The 27,414-nt window shown below is 40.9% G+C and overlaps 1 protein-coding gene and 1 long non-coding RNA gene across 9 annotated transcripts in view; one reads left to right on the top strand and one right to left on the bottom strand.

Moving 5' to 3' along the window:
- nav2a (neuron navigator 2a) overlaps window positions 1-27,414 on the top strand; it is a 190,079-nt gene that overhangs the window by 54,761 nt on the left and 107,904 nt on the right. For 5 of the 8 annotated variants that reach the window (XM_074624398.1, XM_074624419.1, XM_074624428.1 and 2 more), the window contains exons 4-7: window positions 14,726-14,798; window positions 16,560-16,806; window positions 17,021-17,077; window positions 21,230-21,363. In XM_074624398.1, the coding sequence (XP_074480499.1) occupies window positions 14,726-14,798; window positions 16,560-16,806; window positions 17,021-17,077; window positions 21,230-21,363 (511 nt within the window). Of the gene's footprint in view, window positions 1-7,075; window positions 7,138-14,725; window positions 14,799-16,559; window positions 16,807-17,020; window positions 17,078-21,229; window positions 21,364-24,557; window positions 24,682-27,414 lie in introns of those variants that run through there. The other 3 variants (XM_074624473.1, XM_074624408.1, XM_074624459.1) reach the window with 3 other exon arrangements.
- The window catches only part of LOC141761517 (uncharacterized), a 161,441-nt gene that overhangs the window by 14,310 nt on the left and 119,717 nt on the right, over window positions 1-27,414 (bottom strand). The gene's annotated exons all lie outside the window — the stretch shown is intronic.

The raw sequence follows: 27,414 nt of genomic DNA on the forward strand, positions 1-27,414 counted from the left end.
AAGATGGTGTACGTGTCAGTCAAGAGGGAAACAAAACAAATGATAGTGTGCACGGAAGCAATGTGAGATTGTTTATTGGCTAGTGGCTGTCAGAATGTGCTTTTTGTTTTGCTTGGATGAGCACAGATGTTGCAGTGTGTCAGTGTGTGTATGTGAGTATTTTTGGATCGCTGCGTATAATCTCAGTAGGTTTGTTAGCTTTAAAGCAAAATCTGACGCACTCAAGCAGCGCTAAGGGCAGGTGCAACCGCAATCATTATGCAAATGTCTGCTTTGTGTGCTGTTGTACTGTCAAAACAAACACACACAGGTCCTGAGAGTTTAGTTGGCAGCTGGGGTGGAGGAGCATGAGAGCCCACTTTCACTGCACTTGATTTCATTGCTTTCAAACCCCCAAAGCTTCCAGAGCTGCTGCCAATTACCGCCACTTAACTTAACCTCCGTCTCTAAACGAATAAACACGGAAATAAGCTCCATCAGTGGAATAAACTATAGCACTCTCACCTCACTTTCACGCTAGCTGATCAGCGTGCTGGCTATCCAGGCCGGAGTGAGACGCTTGTTTTTACAACTGTCACCTCCTTGTTAAACGGACCCCCATCGTCGGGTCATTCCCTCGCCACCCAGTCAGGCCTCTGTGTGTGTGTGTTTGTGTGTTTGTGTGGGTTCAGCAGCCCACAGCGAGGGTGTTGAGTTGACACTGAGCTGTTAAAACCACACAGGATGCCACATGCACAGAGACACAAACGTACACACACAGGGGGACTCGACCAAGCGTCCCATGTTAAAGCAACAACTTGTGAAATGAACTAGAGTTCACCTGTTAGGGGCTCAGAAATGAAACAAGGCCTAACAGAGATGCTTTTATCAGCCAAACATGTCTAGTTATGGATTAATTTACTAACTTTACTTCAGATACTACGCACCAATCTGTTGAAGTTAAGCCGAATTGAAAGGGACTATTTCATTGGTAGAAATAGGGGTGTAAGAAAATATATATCGACTTGAGGATCGTGATATTATGTTTTGTGATACTGTATCGATTCTCAAAACACTATAACTTGTTGAATAATTGTTTACATGCAAAGATTTGTGGCAGATATTTTGTGTTTTGTTTAATCCCCTGACCGCTAGCAGTGTCATCTTTCAGAAAGTAGTGCTATAATGTTGGATGTTACAGGGACTGCAGATCCCACTATACTGATTGTATAAAAAAGTAAACTTTTTTACTCAGATTTTATGCATATAATATTCTTTATACTATGACAGCTTTCCTAAAATTAGATAAAACAAATGGCAATATATGGCAATATATTTAATCGTAACCCCTGTATCATGATATGTATCGTGTATCGCCAGATTCTTGCCTCTTCTGTTCACTCAAAGAGATGTTGCTGTTTAAATTTTAATGGAATTTTCCAATGCTATAATCACCACAAATTAAATGATTTTTACTTCCATTTTATTAGGATTGTCAGTGTCAGATATGTCAGAACATGAACATTTGAATTAAAAATATTCTGTAAGATTTAGGTGAAGTAATTTGGACGAACTGACCCTTTAAATGATGTTATATACTATAGCAATCTGCTGAGGGCAATCTGCTGGCCCTCAGCAATAATACTTATATTTACAATAGAAATGTATGTATAATCCATTGCTGTACATTAGGGCTGCAGCTATCGACTGTTTTAGTAATCGAGTATTTGACCTATTATTCCGTAGATTAATTGAGTAATCAACAATAAATAATGACTTTAAAAAAGGTAAACATACAACCTAAGACTAAGGCATTAATTATAATAATTACAGTCGCAAGCGGCAGTTCGCGGGTTCAAGCTTTCGCCCGTTCAAGGTACTCTTGTGGACATATCGTGCAAGTTTGGAGATGATGGGCCAAATGGTTGTTGACTTAAGTCTGTTTATGTGTTGAGCTACGCCCTTTTGAAATTCATTGGTCATTATCTTCGAAATGCAATGATATATCAACAAGCTTTCTGCAACTTTTGATGAGCCTGGTCCAATAATGATCCACAGAAAATTTGGTAACAATCGTCAATACGTTAAGTTGAGCTCACTGGCCATTTAATTTGTCCCTTTAATCTAGTTTAGAGATAGTTTAGTACTGGCAATCCACCACGTTGGATGTGTCGCTTAGGTTCTGTTATCACCGGTCTGTTAGTTACTATCTGATTTCACACTACCGTGCGTGAACGTGCATGAACACAAGTGCGGTACACTTCAGGGTCCCGATTTGGGGGTTTGTAAATATGGTCACCCTAACATAACCTAACATCACCTAACTTTACCTAAAGTTAAACTGCTAATTAGCTGGTCACTTGAATTCTAACACAACATGAGCATTAGCCTGAGACATCATCATTGTAGGCACTTCTATACTACTATACTATACTACTACTACTATACTAATCCCAACAGAGACATTCAGAGCAGCCTACACATCTGAGAGTCTACTGTTAGCAACCGACTTTATGCTAACAAACAGAACACATTACAACATCATTATAAACTCAAGGCACCAAGGCACTCTACTCACGTGTTGCTGAACACACACATGGCTGATAGAGGACAACTCTGTATGAAGAACAGCCTGATTAACCTCTGTGTGTTTTCATCTCTCCTCTTCACCACTAACTAAAAACGAAACTCAGCGGTGCGTTCACTGTCACCTCGAGAGTCTGTCATCTGACTATCTATTGATAACATGGCATTTTTGCGCCAAAATTAAGTAAATAGGTTTTATTTCTGGAAGCGCCCCCTAGTGGTCGATTTGAATGAAACTTTCAGGGGATGTTTCAGGTAGTCCTATGAAAATATTCCGCAAGTTTGGAGATGATGGGCCCACGAGTTGTGGAGTTAGGTCTATTGATGTGCTAAGCCACGCCCCTTTAAAGGAGCGCGTTGTGTCAGGTCTGCTCTGTGGACTGTATGCATACTGTAGACTGGATGTTTTCTGCTGAGATGTTGAAGTATTGACGTCATACTGTGTGGTAGTAAGTGTGTTGTGTGACCATAGTAATCCTCTGTGCGAAACAGTGTGCTGCAAATAGTTCTAAGGATGAAACAATGTTTTTAATTGGGTTACTTTAGGAACACATTCCTGGATAAGCCATGCAGTGCTTCAGACTATACACTTCTCTTGTTTAGGAAGAAAGAGAGAGTGAAAGAGTTTATATTTATTTAATGGTTTCATTCAGTTTCAACCTTGTTTCTTGGACACACTTCTGGACTGGTTGATCCTCTCTAATCGGACTATTTTGTACTGCTGCCAAAGAGAGAGGGAGAAGTGAAGACTGACAGATATCCAGTCAGATAGGAACCAGCAGGAGCAGGTGTTTAATGGGCTGGATGAAGGAAACATCAACAGTCACAGAGGAATGTTTAATGAGGATACAGCCCATCCTCTTCACTCTTGATTGTGTGGAGCTTTTCTTTATCATTCACTCTGTGTTTCACCTCCAGGTGCAGTATCGCTTTAAACTTTCACACAGTTTTTACCTGACCAAACCTCGAACCCCAGTATTCACCCTCAGTCTGTGTTCAGAGATCACATATTCAGACTGGTGGGGAGATGGTTGCTTCTTTGGGGCAGACGAATGTGTTTGTAGATGTTGAAGCTTTACGCAGGTAAGCAGGACCCATAAGATATTTTATTAATGATTGAATGGGCTGGTCAATGTTTGATCAGAGGGAGCGGTACTTTACAGAGTAATCCCAGACTGCATCAGCTGGTCAGAACTCAGGTGATCACAGTTTCTAAGCAACCAAAGATACCAAACCCCAAATCCTAATCTCAGAGGGAACAGACCTTTATCGGTATATATAATACAGTTTGTCCTCCTCATGAAGGCTGCTGAGCCCTGGGGTCAAAGAAACAGCCCTCAAAGGGGGTGGACAAAATAACAGAAACACTCGACTGTACATACACACAGACATAGTGTGCTCGTTTGTTGCATAAGTGAATCATCTGTTGCAGTAACAGTTAGTCCATTCATGGGAGATATGACACAACAGTTTGCAAGTTATACAAGAAATTATTCCATAAAGCTCAACCTTGGGTAAAAAGTGGCCTCTTTTAAATGAAAATAAATTCTTCTGATTAAGAACCCAAATGGGTTTTTCAGACAACAACAAATGAAAGCAGCTTTGCTTTAATTATTCTGCTCACAGTTTAGCAGGGAAATGATGGAGCCAGAGGAAAGTTATGTTTCCATTTATGAAAGCAGATAGTGTTAGCCTGAGGATAATTAGGGAAATCTAACATAACAGTTTATTAATAATAATAAATCTTATGAGGAGATAACAATAAGAAGCATATGCTGAATTAGATGAGATAATACACACTCTGACCATAATATCATTTCAGACATGAATAAAGACACAACAGGAAATCTATAAAAATGCATTTGCAGAAGCGATAAAACAGAATATGGTGCCTGAAGTTGAAGTGTGTGATTTTGCATCATGGTGTGTGTATCATAGCTGCTGGTGCATCATTTTTTTTTAATTTATCAATAAGCAGTGAGAACCAGCACCTCCCCGAGGTGTTAATACATTTTTCAGTCAAGAGATGGAGGTAGATGTCAAAGTTGAGCAGGTGAGCTGGTAGCTGTAATCTGTGGAACCTCCTGAGAGAGTGAGAGTATATGTGTGTGTGTGTGTGTGTGTGTGTGTGTGTGTGTGTGTGTGTGTGTGTGTGTGTGTGTGTGTGTGTGTGTGTGTGTGTGTGTGTGTGCGTGTGTGTGTGTGTGTGTGGGCAGATTTAACCACACAGTCATACAGACACATGTACAGATACACACACATACTAACACGCTGTCAGTTACGTGATCTGAATCCACAAGACCCAGCAGTCAGAGTCAAATGGTAGAAATTCAGAGCTTTAGGCAATGAAGCTGGTGTCGTCACACTAGAGTCAGACCGATAGGGTTGCAGCATATCGGGACAATATTTATTTTTTCCTGAAATATCAGATATCGGCTAATCATGTTAAGTGAAATCAATTATAGACTTTTAAAAATCCTGCATAGAACCAACTCTTAAGTCTTAAGGGCATCCCTTCATATTGGGGCGGTGACATGCAGAAGTCGTGTGCTTGTAAACACTGTCCTACCACAAACAAATGCACAGAACTGTTGCTGCTACAGCTGCTCTGCTAACGTGCTAACAGCATTCTAGATGATGTCGACCAATAACAGCGTGATATCCCCGCGTTGCACCGCCATATGTCCCCACGCATGTAGAATCACAATTGTGATTGGCCTGTCCGAATCCAGGACATGTAAGGGCCGCAACAACTTTGCATTTAGAAATCCCCAGACATCTCAGACATTCGGTAGACGGAGATCTCTGATTGTCTGAGTATCACAAGACCAAGACTAGCTGTTTAGTGAAAGTGTGAAGGAGGTTCCTTCCTGGTCAGACCAGAACAAAACACCTGCACTGTTTTGGGCTTTTTCCATCCTTTCTCCATCTGTTCATTTCTTCAGTAATGCTTTTTTGGAAATTAATTCACAGTTTAAAGAATAATTCCGGTTCATTATAACATGTTAATTTACTGAGATATGGAAATCCCTAAAATGACATCTCTAAAATGAAGTCAGACCAGCCAACGTGACCCCATGACACACATTGAGTGACAGCCCCCTCATTTGCATAATGAGTCAGAAATGCATAAAGAAATGTTTAAAGAAAATAATACAGAAATAAATAGGTTTGGGGAAATAAATAAGGGGTGAAATGCAAAAGGTCAAAATCGTGAAATAAATAAATGCATAAATACATAAATAAATACAAACATTTAAAAATAAATATAAATAAGTAATAAATGCAAAATAAATAATAAATGCAAAATAAAATAATATAAATAAATGCATAAATAAATACAAGTGAATATTAAACAGAAAAGTAAATAAATAAGGGAATTGATACAAATATGAAAAAAATAAAGAAACAAATTAAAACAGAGATTTCAATTTATGTCACATGTTATCAATTAATTATTTATGCTACATTTAATGTTTGTATTATACTATATGTATTTATTTATTTATAGAGTTGTTTATTTATTTATTTTGGCAGGTTCCATCCTCCATAGGAAGTGGCGTAACGTTGACTTGTGGTCATGGGACATGAACACCGGTCTCCTGGGTGAAAGTCAGGTGTTTTTTGATCCACCCATCCAACAATTCACAAATATGTGGATTACATACAAATTGATTACATGGGTTATATGTGAATTAGTGCATTTACTTTTCCTAGATATAGCTACAAATGGTGTATGAGAACAAGCCCGTTTGGTGCAATAAGGGATAGTTAGTGACATTTTGGTGTGCTTACTTTCGTATACATTTCCAAATGAAGTGGTTTAGATAATCTGGTTAAACTGTTGACGTGTTTACAACCTGTCTGATCATTTGACCACGTGTGTTTGTTGTTGTAGCAACTTCAGAATGTTCCCAAATCTCAGCGATTACTTTGGGGAGTACAAATGATTGGCTCAAGACTCAAGTTGTAATAAACCAGAATGATCCTTTAAAGGCAGATGTGAATCCCAGTGCTTAAACTAGTATTGAATAGTTGTGGTGGGGTGGTTAAAGAACTGCTTAACACTTCAAGTTGCTGTAGCTCAATATCCGACTTTGTCTCAGTGGGCTTCACAGCTCTACGGCAACAACAATCAGTCTAGTTTGCGTCCATTGATGCCCTTAATACTGCCTCAGAGGCTTTTTCATTCTGACAAGATGATGGTTTCTGTATTTAAATACAGAGATGCATTGCTTAAGATCACCTATCAGCAGCTTTGGTTTAAAAATATCGGCCTCAGTATCAGTCTTCAAAAGTTCCTATCAGTCAAATCCTGCTTCAGACACGTAACACTGTTGCTCACATACACTCCCTCCCTCTAGCGCTGCCTCTCTCTCTCTCTCTCTCTCTCTCTGTCACACACACAACAATAGCATCCCTGTGATGGGAAGAAGTGTTTGTTCAGAGGGCTGTTAGCTGGCCGGCCTCACGCTGCTGCCGCTGCAGAGCAGGAGGTGACGGTGGCCTGGATGGAGGTGTGAGGCCGGGCAGAGCATTCACACTGCAGGAACAGATCACACATCCAGGCAGGTAGGAGCTACCAGTGGTGTCCTTCAGTGGTTTAGAGGATGTGTTGTGGATTTCTCTCTGGGCTTGTTTAGAGGCGTTTTGTTCTGATAATCAGATGAGGTTGAGCAGAGTATTAATACGAGTATTTTCTTGATTGTGCGTGCGTGTGTGTGTGTGTGCGTGTGTGTGTGTGTGTGTGTGTGTGTGTGTGTGTGTGTGTGTGTGTGTGTGTGTGTGTGTGTGCGTGCGTGCGTGTGTGTGTGTGCGTGTATGTGTGTGTGTGTGTGTGCATGTTTGGTGTATATTTTCTAAGCATTTTGTAAACTTTGTCATTTCACTTTTACTTGCAGAGGACAGCTGAGTGGTGCACATTGTATTTCTGGGTTAATTGTGTGGAGGTACAACTTTGTTATTCCTGCTGGTTAAATGTGATGTCAAGTAAACCCATCTTCAGTAAGCCTGCAACTAGCAATAGTTTTCATTGTTGATTTATGTATTAGTTAATTGATAATTGTTCTTGTATTAATTGCTTAAGATCAATAAATCATAAATCTAAAAAATGTCATAAATAATGACAAAGGCCCATCAGATATTATGAGTAGGGATGTTAATAATGAACGTTAACCGACATCAAACATTTTGACCAATTAATGCTATCGGTTAAACGGTTAAAAGAACTATTTAAAACGTATTAAAAAGCAGAGCAAAACTCAGAGGGGAAAAGCTGGTCCACCTTAACAGCCCACCTTAAGAGAGTCTGAGCCGCTGTTGCAAGATACAGGATATTGGCTCCCGTCTTGAGCTTGCGTGAGCCATGCCCCCAGGAAGAGTGCCGGACGTTGATCCCAACTTTCGTAGTGGCCAAACGGCGGTACTACAACTTCCGTGTCTGTCACGTGATGCATTGGGCCCAAAAATACTTTTTCCCATAGACTTCCATTGGGAAAGAGAGGTATGTAACTCAGAGAATCATTTATTTTGAGGTGAATCAACTCCCCAGTACGAACACTCTAATAGTCCTTATTTAAATCATTAGGTCTTAAAAGTTGTAAAGCGCACTAATAGCTGAATCTGAGTTATTTCCCTTCCTCCGTTCATGTGAGTGAGACCCAGACGACAGCGCAAGCCGTGACGATGGCGTGACGTTGGGACCCCGTGCCCGAATCATGTGACCTAGCGGACGCTACCGCGCATGTTCCATGGGCCAAATGGATGCGAAAGATCGCCAAAAGATCCGGGTACTTTTCCAGATGGAAGTCGAGCCATTTTGGCATCATGCGCCACTGAGCAATTCTCATAGGAATGAACGGGGCCCCGCCCCCAAAGCTGGATCCAGTTCTCTTAATACATCCATGGCTTGAGCGGAGGAGTTGTAACCTTGTAGCATTTATTCACAGACAAATAAACTGTACACACACTGCTACAGCTACGTTCACAGCTAGAACGTCACCAACAACCTCACACTCACCGCCACCACACACACATACGGTCTGTCGGAAACTTGCTAAAGTTACGTCGTGCTGACAGACCGTGTGTGTGTGGCGGTGGCGAGCACGAAGCCACCAGCAACGCTAGAGCTGCTGATGTAGCACAAACACACACATGGTTTGTCGGACACTAGCTATCGTTACGCCAGGCAGACAGAGTGTCGTTATGCTGGGCAGACACACAGCTGACAACCTGCTAAACTAAACTAAATGTGCGGTGGAGACTTTTATTGGGAAAGTGGCTGCATGTCCGCGACACTACACGCAGCACGGTGGCTGCCACAGTAACTCTCCTGATGGGTGAACTGAGGACTCAGTTGTCTGTTGTGCTCATACACTGCAGCTGGCGCACCGCTGTCAGTTTACGGTTAATAATTGGTTAACAATGGTCGGTTATCGGTTTAAATTTTTTTTCAAAATTAGCATCCCTAATTACGAGAACCAAAACTTACATCAGCATATTTAGTTTGAGCAACAGTTCAACAATCAAAATGTACAGTATTATATTTAAAGTGACATTAAGTAAGAGAAAGCAAGACCATTTTTGAATTTGAGAAGTTGTAAATTGTTGTTATTTTTACTTGATAATCACTTTGTAGAACATGAAGCCAATTTTCTAAATAGTCATTAATTCATGTTCTATTCATCAGGTATGGAATAAAAAGAGAAAAACTTGTGGTTTTGACAGCAGAGAGGTGAGAGAGAGGAGGGATGACACACCACTAGAGCTGCAATGATTCATTGATTAGTTGTCAACTACTAAATTAATCGCAAACTATTTTGATAATCGGTTTGAGTCATTTTTTAAGAAAAAGTGTAAATTCTCTGATTCCAGCTTGTTAAATGTGAATATTTTCTGGTTTCTTTACTCCTCTATGACAGTAAACTGAATATCTTTGAGTTGTGGACGTCATCTTGGGCTTTGATGGGCTGATCGACCATTTTCTGACATTTTATATACCAAACAACAAATCGATTAATCCAGAAAATAATCGACAATGAAAATAATTGTTAGTTGTTACATACCACAAAGGTCTCCAGCTGGATTCGACCTGGAGATGTTGCAATTACTTGTACAGTGTTTTAAACATCTAGGCCAGACTAGACTATGTTTTATAAATACAGTAACTTATATAGTGCTATACAACAATAAAATAATACACAAGGGAGGATTTGTTAAGGGACAGCGTCTAGATAAAGTGATTGGTCTTCCTATATACAACACAGTCAGATCTCAGACTATGTAGCAGATTGTTGAGTTGAATATTGTTCCTCTGGCTTCTCCGAGCTCTGGTCCCTTCAGATTTGAAATAGCAAGATGCTTCAGCACCCCTGAGAGGCGTGGTTTGGGAGCATCTCAGCAGGATGGGACTGGCATTTGTGATGGGGAATCTTAATGAAGCATATTTTCTGCAGGCTGCTGCTATTTAAACTCCAACTCTACCAGGGAATTTGGGGCAGTGGAGGAGTGGTTCAGTCACTCAAATGGAGTTTAGTCCCGGGGTATTCTAGAAGGTCTCTGGGTATGTCGGTGGGGATAGAGAGGTTTATTTTTAAAGAGTCTGTGGTATAAAGAGAGAGGGCCATAGTCGGCATTCTTACTGTTCCTATGTTTTCTGCTGCGTCACCTCAACGCGCAGCATATGTCAGCCCGTCTAACAGCTGTTTCTGGGGTCAGAGGTCATGGAAATGACAGCAGGGGCAGCACTGCTGTTTCAACTCAATCCGCCAGCCTCTTCACACACTAACATGGCTCAGATAGATAGGGAGTTTAAACCAGGAGTAGAATAACTAGTAGTCATCAAGTAGCGTAACAATGTGGGGCAGTAGTGAAGGTTGTAATACCAGAGATGATGTAATATGTAAATATAGTAGGCTGTTAGTGGATGGACCAGGTAATAATCTGGTTTTGGGTGTTAATAACTCTGGCAGTAATACAGACATTAGTGTTCAGATGGTGGAAGCAAGTGATAATCTGGTTAGTAGCATATGTACAACTAATATTGATATGGTAAAGCATGTTAGTATTCATTTTGTGGCAGTGGATAGAAGTTATGGCAGTTGAGTAGTAGATGTTGCTAATAATATGGTAGTGGGTGTACGTAGTGTCATTATGGTTGTAAGTGTAACTAATAGTCATATGTTGGATTAAACTAATAATAATATGCTAGTGGGTTTAAATGATATAAAATATAGTAGTGGTCTGGACGGAACTATAGTAATAGTAACATGCTAGGGGATGTAACTCAAAGTGATGTGTTAGTGGATGTAATTAATTAGATTATGGTAGTGGGTGTAACTAATGGTGGATGAAACTGACAGTAATATGGTAACACATATAGAGTTGTGGGAGTAACTAATAGTAATATGGTGGATGTCATTTACAGCACTATGGTATTGAGTGTAACTAAAAGTAATATATTCCATGAAGCTAATAGTAATATACGGCACAGAAAAACCGTAACAACGGCCAGCAAACTGCGAGGGATTACGCTACCAAGTATGGAATATATCTACAGTGATAGAATGATGAAGAAGGCAAACAATATTGTGGGTGACGAGAGGCACCCCTTGCCTCCTCATTTGAATTTTTGCCATCATGGCGACGGTATTGCCCTCCCTTTTCACTAAAAATACATCCAAGTTCCCATTCATCCCACAAACCATTAACTTTTTAAACAGGTAATGCACTAGCACCTTATCTCCAGTGCACTTTGACCTCATTTATTACAAAGTGAGAAGTATGTGAATGGGAATGTGTACGAGTATGTCTAATGGTGACCTCTGTGAAGTTGTGGTGAAATACCTTGTGATTGTGCTGCAAACCAGATTCCCCATTGGGACGAATAAAGTGTATCCATCTCTATCTATCTTATGGTAGTGAATGTAACTAAAGTAATGCAGTGGGTGTGACTAATAGTAATATGATAGAAGATGCAACTAGTAGTAATTAGGGCTGAGACGATACACCTATCTCCCGACTCAATACTATCACAATATTTGGGTGGCAATTCGTTATGTATTGTGATTTTTAAGTATTGTGAGGGACTTTTACTTTGTAAAATATCTAAATTAATCCAGTAAAAATGTTTGATTTTCAGTATGTATGTAGTCAGAGATGTCCTGAAGTCAAATACTGTATATCAGTCATTGGCAGCAACCCAAACATCAAAGAATAAAGACATTTCCCTCACAGATTAGTGGTATTTTCTTTTTAATTTATAAGGGACATGTGATGTTTTATACTTCTGGTGAATATAATCCATCAATCTTATTTCCATAGATGTATTCTGTATATACAGTTCTCTTTGTTAACACCTTATTTTGGAAAGCGGACATAGTCCCAAGTGTCTACTTCCTCTAACTTGTCCAAGGTGGTCTCTAGCTCTCCCGTCAGCTCCGTTCTCTTTATCCATCCATGGTCAGCTCCATCGGGGCCGTTTCAATGCAGAGAACAGAAATGTCTGTATATGGGTGCTCTACAGTTGTAGCGTCGGCCCGTTTGACCACGGAGATGAGAGCGACTGCCGGCTCGACCGCACGTTACCGCCATACAATAACGTTTCCTGTCCGTGACAGAGTTAGCATGCAGCTTTAGCCGTGATGTCTAGCTCTGCTTTTCCTGTCGACGTGTGAAACCCAAAGTGTTTCCATCCTTTACTGGATGTGTTGTGTTTACCACGCTGGATTTAACATGTGAGGGTGCAGGTCGTATCCACACTGACCCTCCAACGTTTTAGACTTCCTCGTTTCAACTCGCTACAGTTTGTTTTGGTCGACGGATACGGAACGGATATGACGTCACTTACTCTGACTGCAACAATAAAAGCGCTAACTTCCTTCTACCTCCACATAGACTCAAAAAATGGCGATACATAGGTGAATTGATTTCTTTTCACACCCCTAATAACTAGTAGTAATACAGCAGTGGATGTAACTGATAGTAATGTGGTAGTGGTGTATGTAACTAAATGTGATATGCTAGTGGATGGAGGTAATATAAATGTAGCAGTGGTTGTAACTAATAGAAGTGTGTTTGTAGATAGTGGGTAGCACTAAAAAAAAGTAGCTACAGTGGATTTAGTAACATCAGTATGTGTCTTGTGTGTATGTATCAGCTGTTGACGTGTTTTATTAGAGGCAGATGTAAATGAGATATTACTTCAGCTTCTCACCTCACAGCCGGATACTTCCTAACAGCAGAACCACAGAGGGAGCTGTAGGTCAAGCTATATTTAGTCGGCGCATATTAAGTGTAATCATGTCATTAATCTTTAGTGAGCGGGACCCTCCCGGCTGCAGCCCACACCCAGCCTCGTTTACAGAGGACACAGTTCATATGTATTTTAGTTTAGAAAGTACCTGGAGTACCACTGCTCTATATCTGTACTCCCTCGGCTCTGAGATTAGAGTTGAGCTGTTGTACTTTCAGAACGGGTTTGTTGTAAGTACATTGTGGCAGATTGGCCTCAATGTGTTATAAACCTACTCTCACTGGTAATAAATGTCATGCTAAAAAAGATTTAGCACCTTTTTAACCTTTGTGCATACTGTAAAATGCTTTTAAACGTCCATTTCACAGTCACTTCTCCAGTTAATTGCCTTGCCTAGAGAGCCAGCTAACAGTCAGAGCAACAGCCGTGCCACATTCATATCCTTTGTGCTGTACCTGGTGTGTTTGCTCATCGACAACAACAGTTGGTAAACTTTGATCGCGCGATCATTAATCTGCGGTGACTCTGCTTGATGACTTGTTTTATGTGGTTTACTTTGTGACTCGCTGTATAATGGGTCACATGGGCTCGAAACAAAGCCTGTCTGCCTATCAAATCCTCCCTGAGTCCAGTGACAGCTCAGCAGTCTGCTCAGGTTGCCAGGGCTGCTGTCATAGCAACTGTGTCGTATAGGTGGTTTGTTGCTCTGCTGACGAAAGTCTGCTTGCTTTGAATGGTGTTTTGACTATGTCACCATGTGGCCAATAGTGGGTTTTGAGCTTTGTAAATCACAATATGAAAGAGTCAGTCACCATATATAAAGCACTCCTACCACTTTCCAACGCAGGTATGTTTGCCAAAGAGACTAATGTGGGGGCAGCCTATATTATTATTATTCAAACATTAGAGGATTGTGAGGTCTTAGCGGACATACACTGTTAAAAGAATAACTTGATTAATGTTGACTTAATAAATTGAACTACTGTACTTAATAGTTTGTGCTGTCTGTTATGTTAAATGTTTATTAGCTTGTAGTTTTGTGTTCTTGCTATCAGATGGTTGGAGTTTAACAGTATCAGCTTATCAAATCCAAGTATTTTATTAACCTTTAACCAAAAAAACCTACCTTTAATTATAAATAATTTTAGACGAATCAAGTTTTTAAAAAGAGATGCTTGTGTGTTTAATTGTTGAGGTGTAGTATTATGTTAGGCCAACTTGCTTTCAGAGAAAAACAGTTACTAGGAGTAATGAGTTGAGAACGTAATGTTTTAAGTTGTAGAAAGGTTGGGCCAACTTGACCCAAGAGAAGTAAATTAGTTGAGCAAACTTACATTTTTGAATTTGAAAAAAGTTCTGCCAACTTCACATTTTCTGTGTGCACATTGTGTCGACTAAATGGCAACGTGAAATATTAGACTTGGGTAGTTAACTCAAAAAAGCTGTGCAACTAGTTACTAAACATTTTTAAGTTGTGCCATACAGTATATGCATTTCCTGTGTACTTTCTAAGATTTCAAATGTATGCTTCCAGGCAGGAAACTAGTATTTACTGCCAAAGACAATTCAATAACCATTAACAGATTTAGTTTCCCATTCTAACAGCCTGTTTTTCACTGGTCCAACAGTATCAAATCAATGAATAATGAAGGATGTATGGATCTGTGTTTCATCCATGTTGGTGTTAATGTTCAGCACCTCTTTTCTGAAAACTGTAATAGGTTAGTGGTGCCAGCTTTCCTTTCTAGACAGACGTGTAGATGTTCACTTCCAGTTTTGCCATTACGCTCTCAAGAGAAGCTTGCAAAAGACAGACCAGCATGCTTCCTAACATTATGCAAATATGCAAATATGAATGTAAATGTGCAGGGTGCCGTGTCTCACAGCTGTCTGTGTGTCTCTCTCCAGATTGAGAACATCGATGCCTGCCTCAGTTTCCTGGCAGCCAAAGGAGTCAACATCCAGGGTCTGTCCTCAGAGGGTAAGCTGGACTCCTGCACTTCTGCTTTCACTGGAACAGGGGAGGTAGACCCAAACCCAGACCAGGCCAGGCCAGGCCTAACTACTAAACAAGTGTCCTCCGTGCTATGGAAAAAAAGATAAAGAACAGCACCTTGATACATCGAGGCATTTTTATTGGCAAGCTCTTTTGCCAGTGCCAGACAGTACACATTAAACATGTAGGCTCAGCAGGGGCTGATTACCCTATATATAGAACTAATGTTCCAGAAAGCTTAGAATAGTGCAGTGTTTATATGTAGCCCACTTCACAAAAAGATTGATGTTGGCTTAAATGTTTACAGCATAGTATTCACACTAGGAACAATAATAGTAACGCTACTAAAGTGTTGTGCTAAACTCATTGTGCAGAACAGCAATGTCCCCTCACTGCAAGAAAGACAGTGGGTCAGTTCTCGGGTCAGATTACATGTTCTCCAAGTCATTTCTTGTGACTTTCCTCTTGTAGTTCCAAGACCATGGAAGTCCGATAGATTGGAGACTCAAAGCCAGCAGTAGATGGCAAATTCCATTCAGGCTGCTGTTGATACAGTTCTGCAAGAAAATACACGCGTATATGCTGAAACTCAAACTCTGTTCACTTAATCGCGTCAACGCCAGATGATCGAGCAAGCAAGCAAGGTTATGTCTTCTCCTTGCTTGTTCTTCTAAACCATAATAAAACAGTTCCACTCAAATGAATAGAAGTCTGTGCAATTACACTGAAATTGTTTTTGTTCACAAGCTAGTCAGTTTTAGAGTGCACTTCCGGCTTAACGTGCATCAGCATAAATGAGATGTTCTGCCTGTGACACTAAATAATGGTAAGCAAGTAAAGGTTATCAATGAATTAGTCATTATTATAATATAACAACAAAATATGGATAGGAAATAACAGCCAGTAAAGTAGTACTGTCCTAATGCTATCCTGTAGCATGGTACTAGCTTTGGGGCACTTTCACAAACCAACATGTAGTCTGTTTTAATCCAACTCTGGTGTGGTTGGTTTGGGCAGTTGTGAACGCAGTAACCGTTCTCTGGTGCGGACCGGTTGTTTTGGTCCGCACCAGAGTACAGTTACTGCGTTCACAACTGCCCAAATGAACCGCTCCAGATTCCAAGCGAACCGAAAGGCAGGCTGCCTGTGTGGGCATCTGCTGAGATGGACACAGGTATACGACAGGTTAACATGAGTGGGAGAGGACGGACTCGGACTTCTGCAGAAGTCTGATGTTTGCTTGACATCTGGGCCGAAGAGAACAGAATATGAAAAATAAAGTCCACAAAAATAGTGACATTTATAAAGTCATTGTAGATGAACTGGAGGAGAAGGGAGCGGTGAACACAGCAGATCAGTGCCGAGTCAAAGTGGAAACACTTATCACACATATCAAAGTCTGCAATTCCCTTAATAGAAGTGGCAGCTCTTGAGATGAAAAAGATAAATGCGCTCCTTTGTACACGCTCCTCAGCAACTTATTTTATTATTTGGTGTGCTTTAATGAGTGCACTGTGAAACAGAACCAGACTAAATAGAAAATGAACCAAAAGTATCAATTTAACTGTGATTCGGAGCAGCCAAATGGACTACAGCCCTTAGTTTCTTCACACAGAACAGTCAGCAGCTGTCATTTTGCAGTTGAAGTGAAATTTCTGTAAAGCTTTCATCCTCGCTTTTTCCTTCTTCGCCTCAACTGCCTTTTCCTTTTTAATATTGCACATTGTCCCTCTCCCTGACCCACAGAGATTCGGAATGGTAATCTGAAAGCCATCCTCGGCCTCTTCTTCAGCTTGTCCCGCTACAAACAGCAGCAGCAGCAGGCCCAGCGGCAGAACCCCCAGAACCCCTCTCTCCCACCCAGCGCCCAGCCCCAGGGCACTCACCCCCCCCTGAGCCAGCAGAGCAGCGCCCCAGCACAGCTCAGCCACTCTACGCATGGGACTCCCGCCCTCACAGCCCAGAAAGCAGCACAGGCCGAGATGCAGTCCAGGTGAGGCTCACTGGCGCGTCGATGCAAACTCTGGAAATATAAGTAACCTTGAAACTGGGTGATTGGGTTTGTCTCTTCACTTTCTTGCTGTTGCTGCTGTTCTAATCCATCATGTTGTCATCTCTGTCTTCCTGTTCACACCTCCTGTCATTTATAACTGTAAACCTGACCTCTCTGTCTCTGTCCTCTTCACATCTCTCTTCTTCTCCTCTAGGGATGGCTCTCAGAGTAAACTGCTCAAGTTTTCCCTCGGTCAGAAAAAGACCTCTAGGTCAGCTTCTTCTGCCTTTCTGTGTTATTGCCTTTCTTTCCTCCACCACCCCTCCTGTCCTGTCCCCTTCCTGGAAATAGGAAGGTAGAAATTGCCCCTAATCAAGGATACCATTTATTTTGTGCTGCAATGAGTTTCATGCTGTTTCTTTGTCTGTGATTAAGGGCAATCTCTAATACAAGCACTATATCTAATATGCATGAGTGGTAGTGTTGAGCAGATAGGAAGTAAAGCTCCAGGACGGCCCTGTCTGTCTGGCAGCGCGCCTCATTTGGCCAGCCTGCTAAATGGGCTGTGAAAGACCTTTAGATAACCCTTAAGTAACTGTGTGTGTGTGTGGGTTTGCTTGACAGGCACATCCCCCATATAATGTGTCATTAATAATTAACGCAGAGAATCTGTGGCTGGAATGTGCGTCTATAACATGTGTTCTTCAGATTTAGTTTCCGTCTGCGTTCACATTTGCCATTTTTTTCAACATGCAGTCTCATATTATGGGATGAAATTGGATTTTAGGATGTAGTTTTGCATGCTGCCCTTCCCAGATTCTGTTTGCATTTCACCTGCCCCACACCAGCTCCTCTCCTAAGCAGTGCAGTGGCCCCACCTTCTGGTCAGCATGTGTAACTACAAGATGTAAAGATGAGATTCTCCTGGTGCTCTCCACCCAAACAACACTAGGCTTTTCTAACATGTTCTCCGTTAAAGGTCCCGTTAAAGGTTTACTCTCCGCATGTGACCGTAAATGTAGCTTATAATGAATTTTAAAGAGCTGAAAAGTTTATTTCAGTTGTCATTCTTTGCAAATGAAAGGCCTCTTTCATTTGTCATTTTTCACAGACAGACTGCAAATCAACAATCTGTCTTTTTGTTTTCAAAACTGTACAAAATAAATGCCTGACATAAGTAAATCTACCTCTATTTCTGAGATTATGTGCACTAGAATTGAGAAAATATAGTAATCAGAAATCCCTTGCATATTAGTGTAATTCAGTCAGGTGCTGGTCAGACAGACAGCTTGCAGCATGCATGATAGGGCTGACCTCTAAATCAGTATTCGATTGCTTCGAATCCCAAAGTAGCCCATGAAATAAGGAATAATCCCACAACATTATTCATTATTCATATTTAGCATGAATTATTATGAGTTATTCTCAGACGGATCTGGCTGTTTGTTGTGTGTAGAGGTGTGAGAGTGACAGAAGAACATGTCAGCCCGCTGCCCCGCGCTGGACTGCCTAGCTCTGAATACCTTTGAATATTTCTCACAGAAGCTTCGAAGCCCATAAATGGTATTGGGGACACATGAAAACACGGCTGTAGACCAAATTCAAACTTCTTGGTATTTATTCAGACATTTTCTGCAAGTGATAGAGTGATGCATGCATTTCACGTATGTTTTATAAAGCATCAGTGAAATGATTACTCACTCTTCCATTTGCAATACATCTTTAAATAAATACTTAGAAGTTTGAAGTTGGTTCAGAGATGAGTTTTTGGTGTGTAAGCCCCAGGGGGATTATAGTAAACTAAACCCAAAATAAGCAGAGAAAATTATTTTTATTGAAGTGAAACTAAATACAAATGATATCCTTTAAGAAAAACTAAAAACTAAAGTGAGCCTCTTTCAAAAAATAATTAAAATAAAATAAAAATGAACGTAAATTTGATTTCAGTTTGAGTTTTTCTGTTATAATATATCACTACTGAAGAAAGGAGACAGCATGAATTTCCGCCAACTCTTGTAACATTGAACCACAGAAAGGGAACAGATTTGACCTTCCTGGAGATGGTGCTATGCTTCACATCGGACACTAAAGTAAAGAGAAGATTAAACATTCAACATTATGGCCATTCCTACACAGTTCTCCAACCGTGTATTTTGTACGTACATATAGTACTTCTTAGACATTGTACGTAGCCCGAACAAAAACAAACTAAAACTAAACCTTTCTGAAAACTGAAACTAAACTAAAACTAGAAAACACACTCTGAAAAGTAACTTAACTAAACTAAACTAAAACCAAATTGAAAAATCAAAACTAAAATAAAATCAAAACTGATTAAAAATTCAAATCCTTTCCTAAGTGCATGTGATATTTATGTGTCCATATTCAAATTTTGAAATATTTTTTTTTTAATATATCCATTAAATAGAATATTTCTTCTATACACAGCCACATCCAAATGGGGGTTTAGGCAGTAGACTGACTGTCGCTGCCATAATTGAAAGCCAAATGATCTGAGGTTACTCTCGACTAAATAATGTGGTAAAAGCTATTACCGTACAATGGCCAGATAAATAATGGCCAGTCAAAGTGAATGGCGTGCCGGAAATGAGAGTTTCTATAATGTATACGAGAGCTGAGAGAGAGAGAGAGAGAGAGAGAGAGAGAGAGAGAGAGAGAGAGAGAGAGAGAGAGAGAGAGAGAGAGAGAGAGCTGTAATCTGTTTATCAGCATCCGCCTCACAGTCCCAGGATGATGGTGATGATAATGGTGATGATGTCGCCGCCTGTGAATTAGCATTTCATTAGCAGTCTGTGTGCCGCGGCCTGGTCAGATTACAGCTCGGCTCACAGACCTCAGCAAAGGCAACAGATTGACTCACAATATGGAATCAAGGTGTCATAAATGTCACCGAGGCCGGTGTATCCCGTCTAATCCATGTGAGGAAATAAAGGAGCAGGACGTGTAATCTGAGGCTGTTGAGCTCACACCTCTCCTGAGACCGTCCAACCCACTCAGATACGTCCACGCCGCCGTGAGCTCATCTTTCTCCATTAGATTATAGTAGACGTATATAGGGAGGAGGTGTGGGGGGGGGAAAGCAAACAATAGCTGAGTTTACATTTATTAAACTGTCTATATCTTTTAATCCAAGCCTCAGACTGAAGATGAGCCAGATATACTGTAAGAGTCTAATATACCTGTAGCACAAAATATAAAGAAGGTCGGCAAAGATCTATTGTTCAGTTTAGTCACGGATTTGAGGTCGACTCGTTCTTGTAGCAGAACAAGAGGGCAAGAGGAGAACTCTTCCCCTCGGAAATCAATAAAGTAGGTCAAAAGTTTATTGTGAATTTTTGTACATCAGACTTTCTTGGGCATCGACTGAGGTCACAAGCTGCAAATCCACAACGTGGAAAACAGCCAGAGTGATGCTTGTGTGGGATGATAAAACATGCCCATCTTTTCTGTCAGGCATAGCCTTCAAGTAGATCATAAATATGAATACCTTTATATGTGTAGCACTGTTCTTAAGACACAGTTGTGGCATAGTGCAGAACAGAAAAACTATGTCAAATGAGGAGTTTCTTTTATTGCCATTGAATTGAATTCTTCATTAGTAGTTGCCTCTGCCTGAAACATGTGACGTCATAGCAGATGTTAGCATTGTGTTATCCAGGGTTCCTATTCATTAAGGAAAAGTAATGAATAGAATAGAAAAGTATGGAATTAGATTTGAGTCATTTCCAGGTCAGGATAAGTATGTAAAAAAGAAAAGACAGTATAGAAAAACATGTCTGTTTCCAGACTATTGCCTCGTGCGTTGCGATTGGCTCAATTTCGGCGAGTGTAGACCAGATTTTACTGCGCATGTGTTGTACCCCCAAAGATATGACACGTTGATGACGCGTGACCCAGCCTCCTTTCCATAGGCCTTGGTCTAACGGCATGAAAACAGGGATGAAGTGGTAAAGTAGGCTCGTGAAGTTCGCCTCTTGCTTGATTTGATTGGCTGCCTGGGTCAAGTGTGACATTGACAAGCGGTGCGACTCCACGGCTGGCGCTGGAAAGTTGAGAATATTTGAACTTTTGTCTAAAAGCCGCTACAAAAATGTGAGATGCGGCGCCAGAGAGGAGCGCCGTACCACAGGAAAACAATGGTTTTGCTGGTGACGCGTCTGTGATCAGCCCCTTACTGTAGTAAATGTGCATGAGCCCTGCACCCTCAGTCCTAATGAAGGAATCCCCACTTGCTTCACTTTAGAAGCTGTAGGCTGGTTTTGTCCCAGCAGAATGTGTTATAGACCTGCATTATTAACCCAATGTGTTCCTTCAGTGTGTGAGATGAAGTCTTTAAATCCAATATATTCTTTCTTCCTTCCTTCCTTTTTCTCTGTTCGTTGTTTCTCTCTCCCTCCATCAGACTTCCCGGCCCCTCAGCGAGGGTGTCTACTGGCGGCGGTGACATCCCTCCAAGAGGCTCGGTCAGTGCTGCTGGGAACAGACGCAGCCAGGGCTTCAGTGACAAGACCAAAGCCAACTCACACCTGAACAAAGGTAGGCCTCATGTCACCCAAACACACACACACACACACACACACACACACACACACACACACACACACACACACACACACACACACACACACATACCACCATCATAACACTGAGATGGCCTTGACAGATTGTGAGTTTGTATGTGTGAGAGAGAGCTCTTAAAAATGTGAATATTGCAGTGTTTAGGACAAGTTGAAGGTGAATGGTGAACCCTCTGGATGCTTCTGGTTAGTTCAAAACAAGTTTGTGTGTTTGAGAAAGTATTAAAACCATGCCAGAGAACAACGCATAGCCGTCAGCATGCGATGCTGCTCTGAAACAAGTGTGTCCTTTCAAGAGAAAACTCCTCCTTTAAATGTTTCAGGTCAATTCAGTTAACTTGGAACATTTATATTTCACGTCACAAGGAGAGAGCGTTGGCTCTCAGTTTGTATAACAGACATTCAGTTGTTGGATGCTGAAGTAAATTAACTCTCTGACTGCAGTGTAAGGAAGGAAAAATCTCAAGTTCTGCCTTTGGATCTGTGTCCGGCTACTGTTCTGAGCACATCGTCACGGTGTAGAAGGTGAGGTGACTAGTTGTGATTTATTGGAGTTCAGATGTTATCGTGACCTCCATTCGGCTGCTGTACACAGACTGTATTGGTCACAGGTTGAGGTTACTGTCGGTGTGGACCATTTAGGCCACTTATGCTTGTATTTTTTGAATTTGTTTGAGATTTTGCTCAAAGGTGGCATCCAAACATTTTGAATAAGGCTGTCTGTCAATCAATTCAAATTTTAACGGCGATTAATTGCAAATTAACCACACTTTTTTTTTTTTTTTTAGATAAGATATGTTAATGAGAACTGTGAGATTAACAGAGTGAAAACTGTATTTTATTAGATGAATCAGATGTTGACAAACTGCATCATTTGCAGCTGAAAAAGGGTAACAAATCACGATCTCATCCCAAAACTCAGCATATCGCAAAATGTTTAAAACCGCAAGAAGATCGTATCATGACTTCTGCTGATTCCCACCCCTATCTGATAACAACTGCTTCAGTTTTAATCTGGTATAATCTACAGATTAGGAATTGTTTCCATCCAGATTAGCACGTCTAGGTAAGACAATTGTGGTTTGTATTCATTCAATCAAACATTACAGCAGTGGTTGTTTAACTTTCTTTCTGGTTTCAACTTTGTTTCTGAGAAAAGGTGATGTTCCCGTCAGTTTGGTGTTGAACTACAATACCCATGACGCTCGTACCTTTGACTTTTAATAACTGAACCATATATTTTCTAGCACTGTTGTTCATATTTTGTCCTGATGATTTAACCAGGAGAGTTTTCATTCACTCTGACCCAGTTTAACTTGTGCTGCCCAGTGTTTGAGTTCTGCAGAATACAAACTTGTGAGTGTTTGGCAGTATATTTAGTTCGAGCAGTGCTCAACTCAGTGGGCCAAGGCTTTATATAGACTGTTAGTGTTCACAGTCTAAACTCATTATCCTGCATTAGACAGGGAATTCTGACCGCCCAGAGAGAGAATGTGACAGTTATATATACTGTATATATATAGATATATATATATATATGCGCAACTCAACCCGTTCCTCGCAACATGATTGGTCGATGCCTTTATTTGCTGTGTGAAAGCTCAGAAAAATCAACCTTGTTCCGAAAAAAAAAGTATGTTGCTTTTGCCATGTAATATTTACATTCTGTCTTCTGTGTCAAAGTATTCATGAAAAAAACAACTGTTCAAAAAAATTAGGGCTGTTTGACAATTCAAATATTTGATTATAATTAATCGCATGATTGTCCATAGTTAATCCCACTTAATAACACATCTTTTATCTGTTCAAAATGTACCTTAAAGGGAGATTTGTCAATTATTTAATCCTCTTATCAACATGGGAGTGGACAAATATGCTGCTTTATGCAAATGTATGTATATATTTATTAATGTAAATCAATGAACAACACAAAACAATGACAGATATTGTCCAGAAACCCTCACAGGTACTGCATTTAGCATAAAACAATATGCTCACATCATAACATGGCAAACTGCAGCTCAACAGGCAACAACAGCTGTCAGTGTGTCAGTGTGCTGACTTGACTATGACTTGCCCCAAACTGCATGTGATTATCATAAAGTGGGCATGTCTGTAAAGGGGAGACTCGTGGGTACCCATAGAACCCATTTACATTCACTGATCTGGAGGTCAGAGGTCAAGGGACCCCTTTGAAAATGGACATGACAGTTTTTCCTTGACAAAATGTAGTGGAACTTTGGAACGTTATTTAACCTCCTTCATGACCAGCTAGTATGACATGGTTGGTACCGATGGATTGACCCTGGTACCTCCTCTGAAAGATCGATTGTGTTAGTGCGTTATTTGTTGTTAACGAGTAATTATCAAGTTAACTTTGACAGCCCTAACTTTAACACGTTCTCTTTGGTGGATTGTGTGTTTGCTGAATACAGGAGATGCTTAGACAGATTCAGAAAAGATGGTGATTCTAATTTTATCGGTACATTTGATCGGTTATTAGAGCTGAGCTGTTATTTTCTTTGTTTTTGAAGGGTTCTGCTGATACAGACACAAGCTCAGAGCGGGACTGTGTAGCTGTTGAGCGGTTCATCACCTGCTTTAATCTTCTTTCAACTTGGTGTTGACTCCGTCCTTCTGGTTATCACTGCATTTTATTGTTTGACTGTTTGCTCCACTAGCAGCAAAGTTAGAACTGCCTGCTCCCACTGATCCCGATCCTAATGGTGTCCTTAAAGCAGAGCGCTGCACACACACACATACACGGCCCCATGGTCGCACATCGACGCAACTCACGGCTTGTATTAAAACACTGTCATTCATAAAGTATCGGCACTAATAAAATAGGGTATCGTAGCGTTTTAACGGCAGGGTAGCGCGATACCTTTCTAATATCGGTAAACTGTGCAACACTACCAGTGAGTCAGCAAGGTTTCCACAAAAAGGACCAAAGCTCATCTAGAAATCCGATCAACTTAGTTAAAAGACAGTTCACATTAAATAAGTGAATGTACCATTCTGGCATACAGTTGTTAGTGACAGCAGACCATATGATTGGCAGCAGGAAGAATCACTTGTTACCTCCTCCTTTATTGCCTTGTTGTTGACATGCTACCAAGCCCCTCCCCCTGCCATACCACCACACTCCTCCTCCTCCTCCTCCTGCACTCTCTGGATGTCTGGCCATGGTTTGGGACTCTTCCCTCCTCTCCTGTCCATCTCCTCCTGTCCTTTCCTTCTTTCTCTGATCCTCCTGGACGTCTGCAGCACCTATGAGGTTTGTCATCTTGCACTTGCAGATCTCTTCGAGCTAGGACTGCAGGTTGTAGTTTCAGATGTAGCACTTGAGGTTTGCATTGCAACTTTGAAAGTATGGTAGCAGGTTTTACTGCTTTCTTATTGTTGCAGCTAGAAATGTGTGGATGCAGAGAGCAGTATATATTTTTTTATTTCTGAAAGAGGACGTTTATTAGTTTCCCTGAACGTTTTTGTGAATAATTAGATGAAGTAATGAAGTTGTAGGGATATTGGTCAAATCATTAATGAAATTCTTGCTACTTTGGATCAAAACTGACACTGATTTAGAATTTTCCTTTTGCTCCCACAGTGTCATTAAAAAGCTGATGGTGTCTGTCTGATATTCAGTTTAGTTTTTGCCTCAAAAGTATGCTCATGTGCTACTCATTGTCTTCTATGTACATGCTTGTTGTGAGATGGTGTTGCTGCAGGTTCAGATGGTCAGAGAGGCACCTGCAGCTTCTACTGTGAGGCCAGATGTGCTCTGTGTCAATGGCTCTGACACCAGAATGGAGTCCCGTTACTGCACGGCCGTACAGTACGTACACAGACCTGAATCTTCTCTCCTGCTCCGCGTTAACACAAGGTGACAGCGTCTGGGTGTCCACCGAGTGACACAGAGCAGAGAGACCCAGAGAGCACCTGTGGTTGTGTGTGTGTGTGTGTACGCTTCTGTAGAGTGTGTGTGTGTGTGTGTGTGTGTGTGTGTGTGCGTGTGTGTGTGTGAGTGTGTGTGTGTGAGTGGTTCCCTCGCTGAATGAATAGCCTTCTGATGAGCTGTAGCGTCACTGTTTGAGTGTATTCATGTGGAGGAAAAAAAGCCGGCTGTCCCTCTCACTTTTTGGAGCACAATGACTGAGGGGGGGGGGGGAGCGAGAGAGTTCAGGCTTCTGAAATCAGAAGGTGATGAGTAAGCAAACACCTGCATCCTCCAATTTTATACCACTCTGATATAATCTGTGTAGATTAGGACTGCAACAAATTATAATTTTCATTTTATTCATTGATTAACTGTTTGCTCTATAAAATGTCAGGTTTGGAAATTCCTGAAACAATTAGTCGCTGAATCAATAAATTGATGTACAGAAAATTACTTGACAGCAGTTTTGTTAATTTATCAAGAATAATGCCAAATATTTGCTGGTCTCCAATGTTAGGATTTGCTGCTTTTCTCTGTGTTTAATCATTATGAATAAAACACCTTTTTTATTTTTTTTTGATTCTTGGTTGGAGAAAAACAAGAAATTTGAAAAATCATCTTGGGCTCTGGGAACTTGTGACAGGCATTTCCCACTGTTTTCTGATTTCATAATCGATTAATAGAAAAAAAAATTGATCAATACATTTCTTGATAATAAAAGTAATCAGTAGTTGCAGCCCAAGAAATTGCAACTTACCGTGCAACGAATGCAATCTTTTGGGGGTCAAGTGATACACTCAGCACCCTGGCTCGCTGATTATGTTTCTTGATTCCAACTTAAAATTCTTCTTCTTCTGTAATTTGATCCACTGTGTCTGTCATCACAAAGGCTGCAGGGTGACTTAAAGTATTTATATGATAACATATATTTGTAAAAAGAAATCCGGGCTGCAACTAGCGATTATTTTCATTGTTGATTGTTCTTTTTATTTTCTCATTTATTTGATTAATTGTTTGGTTTATAAAATGTCAGAAAATGGTGAAAAATGTTGATCAGTGTTCTCAAATGTCTTGTTTTGTCCACAACTCAAAGATATTCAGTTTACTGTCATAGAGGAGGAAAGAAAACAGAAAATATTCACGTTTAAGAAGCTAATAGATTCGTTGTTGCAGCTCTTGTGTAGATTTTACAAATGAAAGGTCTATGAAGGTGTCAGTAAATGAAATGGAGCCGACCAATGAGGGAGAGACTGTTCTCACAATGCTCTCTCTGTGAGAAATCTTCTTGGATTTGAAATCCAAAACATGCTTTTAGTCTTGCCATATGAGAGTGACTTGTATGAAAGTAGGGCATCTTCAAGCCAGCAATTTGGTCGCTGACTGACTGAGGAGGTTTAGCTTAATGTCTTGTGACCATGAGAGGGGTTGTGGTGTCTAAACAGTGTCAGCCGACGCTACCTCTGATGCATTTACTGCTTGTCTTTTTGTGTGCAAGCGGTCACACTGCAGTGTATTCGCTCTGGTCACCGGTCCTGCCGGTTAAAGCGTTTGAAGTTGCTGAGCAGAACAAACATCCCTTGACATGCATGCACAGACATGTACACACAGAGAGAAGTGTTGACACTTGTGTGGAATTACATGGTTTTCCTCGGCTGTAGACGGGCATTAACACAAAGGAGCGCACGCACACGCACATGAGTGTGACAATCCATGAAAAGAGCGTTAGGTCCACTTCGGCTGATTTCCCCTAAATGCCTTGATGTTATCAGGAGGCTCTGAGAGGAGCAGGCAGAGCCTGAGACAGTGTCAGAGAGGGTGAGACAGGCTATGTGGTGGTCTGTGATCCATTTCCCTTTGGGCACTCCACTACTGTCATTCTCTGCTCTCCATTTGATTCTCTAATGACTGCTATAATTAAGCAGTTGAGTTATAAACACTGAAATTCTTTCAACATGTTTCCTCAAGCAGATCAGCACAGGGAAAGAGGGGCAATGTGCAGTTTGAATCCAGGATTTTGGCCCAAGGCTGCACAGGATGGGTCATTAGGTCAGTGAGCCATTCTCTGGGCATGTT

The sequence above is a fragment of the Sebastes fasciatus genome, chromosome 2, assembly GCF_043250625.1.
Source record: "Sebastes fasciatus isolate fSebFas1 chromosome 2, fSebFas1.pri, whole genome shotgun sequence".
Classification (NCBI taxonomy): domain Eukaryota; kingdom Metazoa; phylum Chordata; class Actinopteri; order Perciformes; family Sebastidae; genus Sebastes; species Sebastes fasciatus.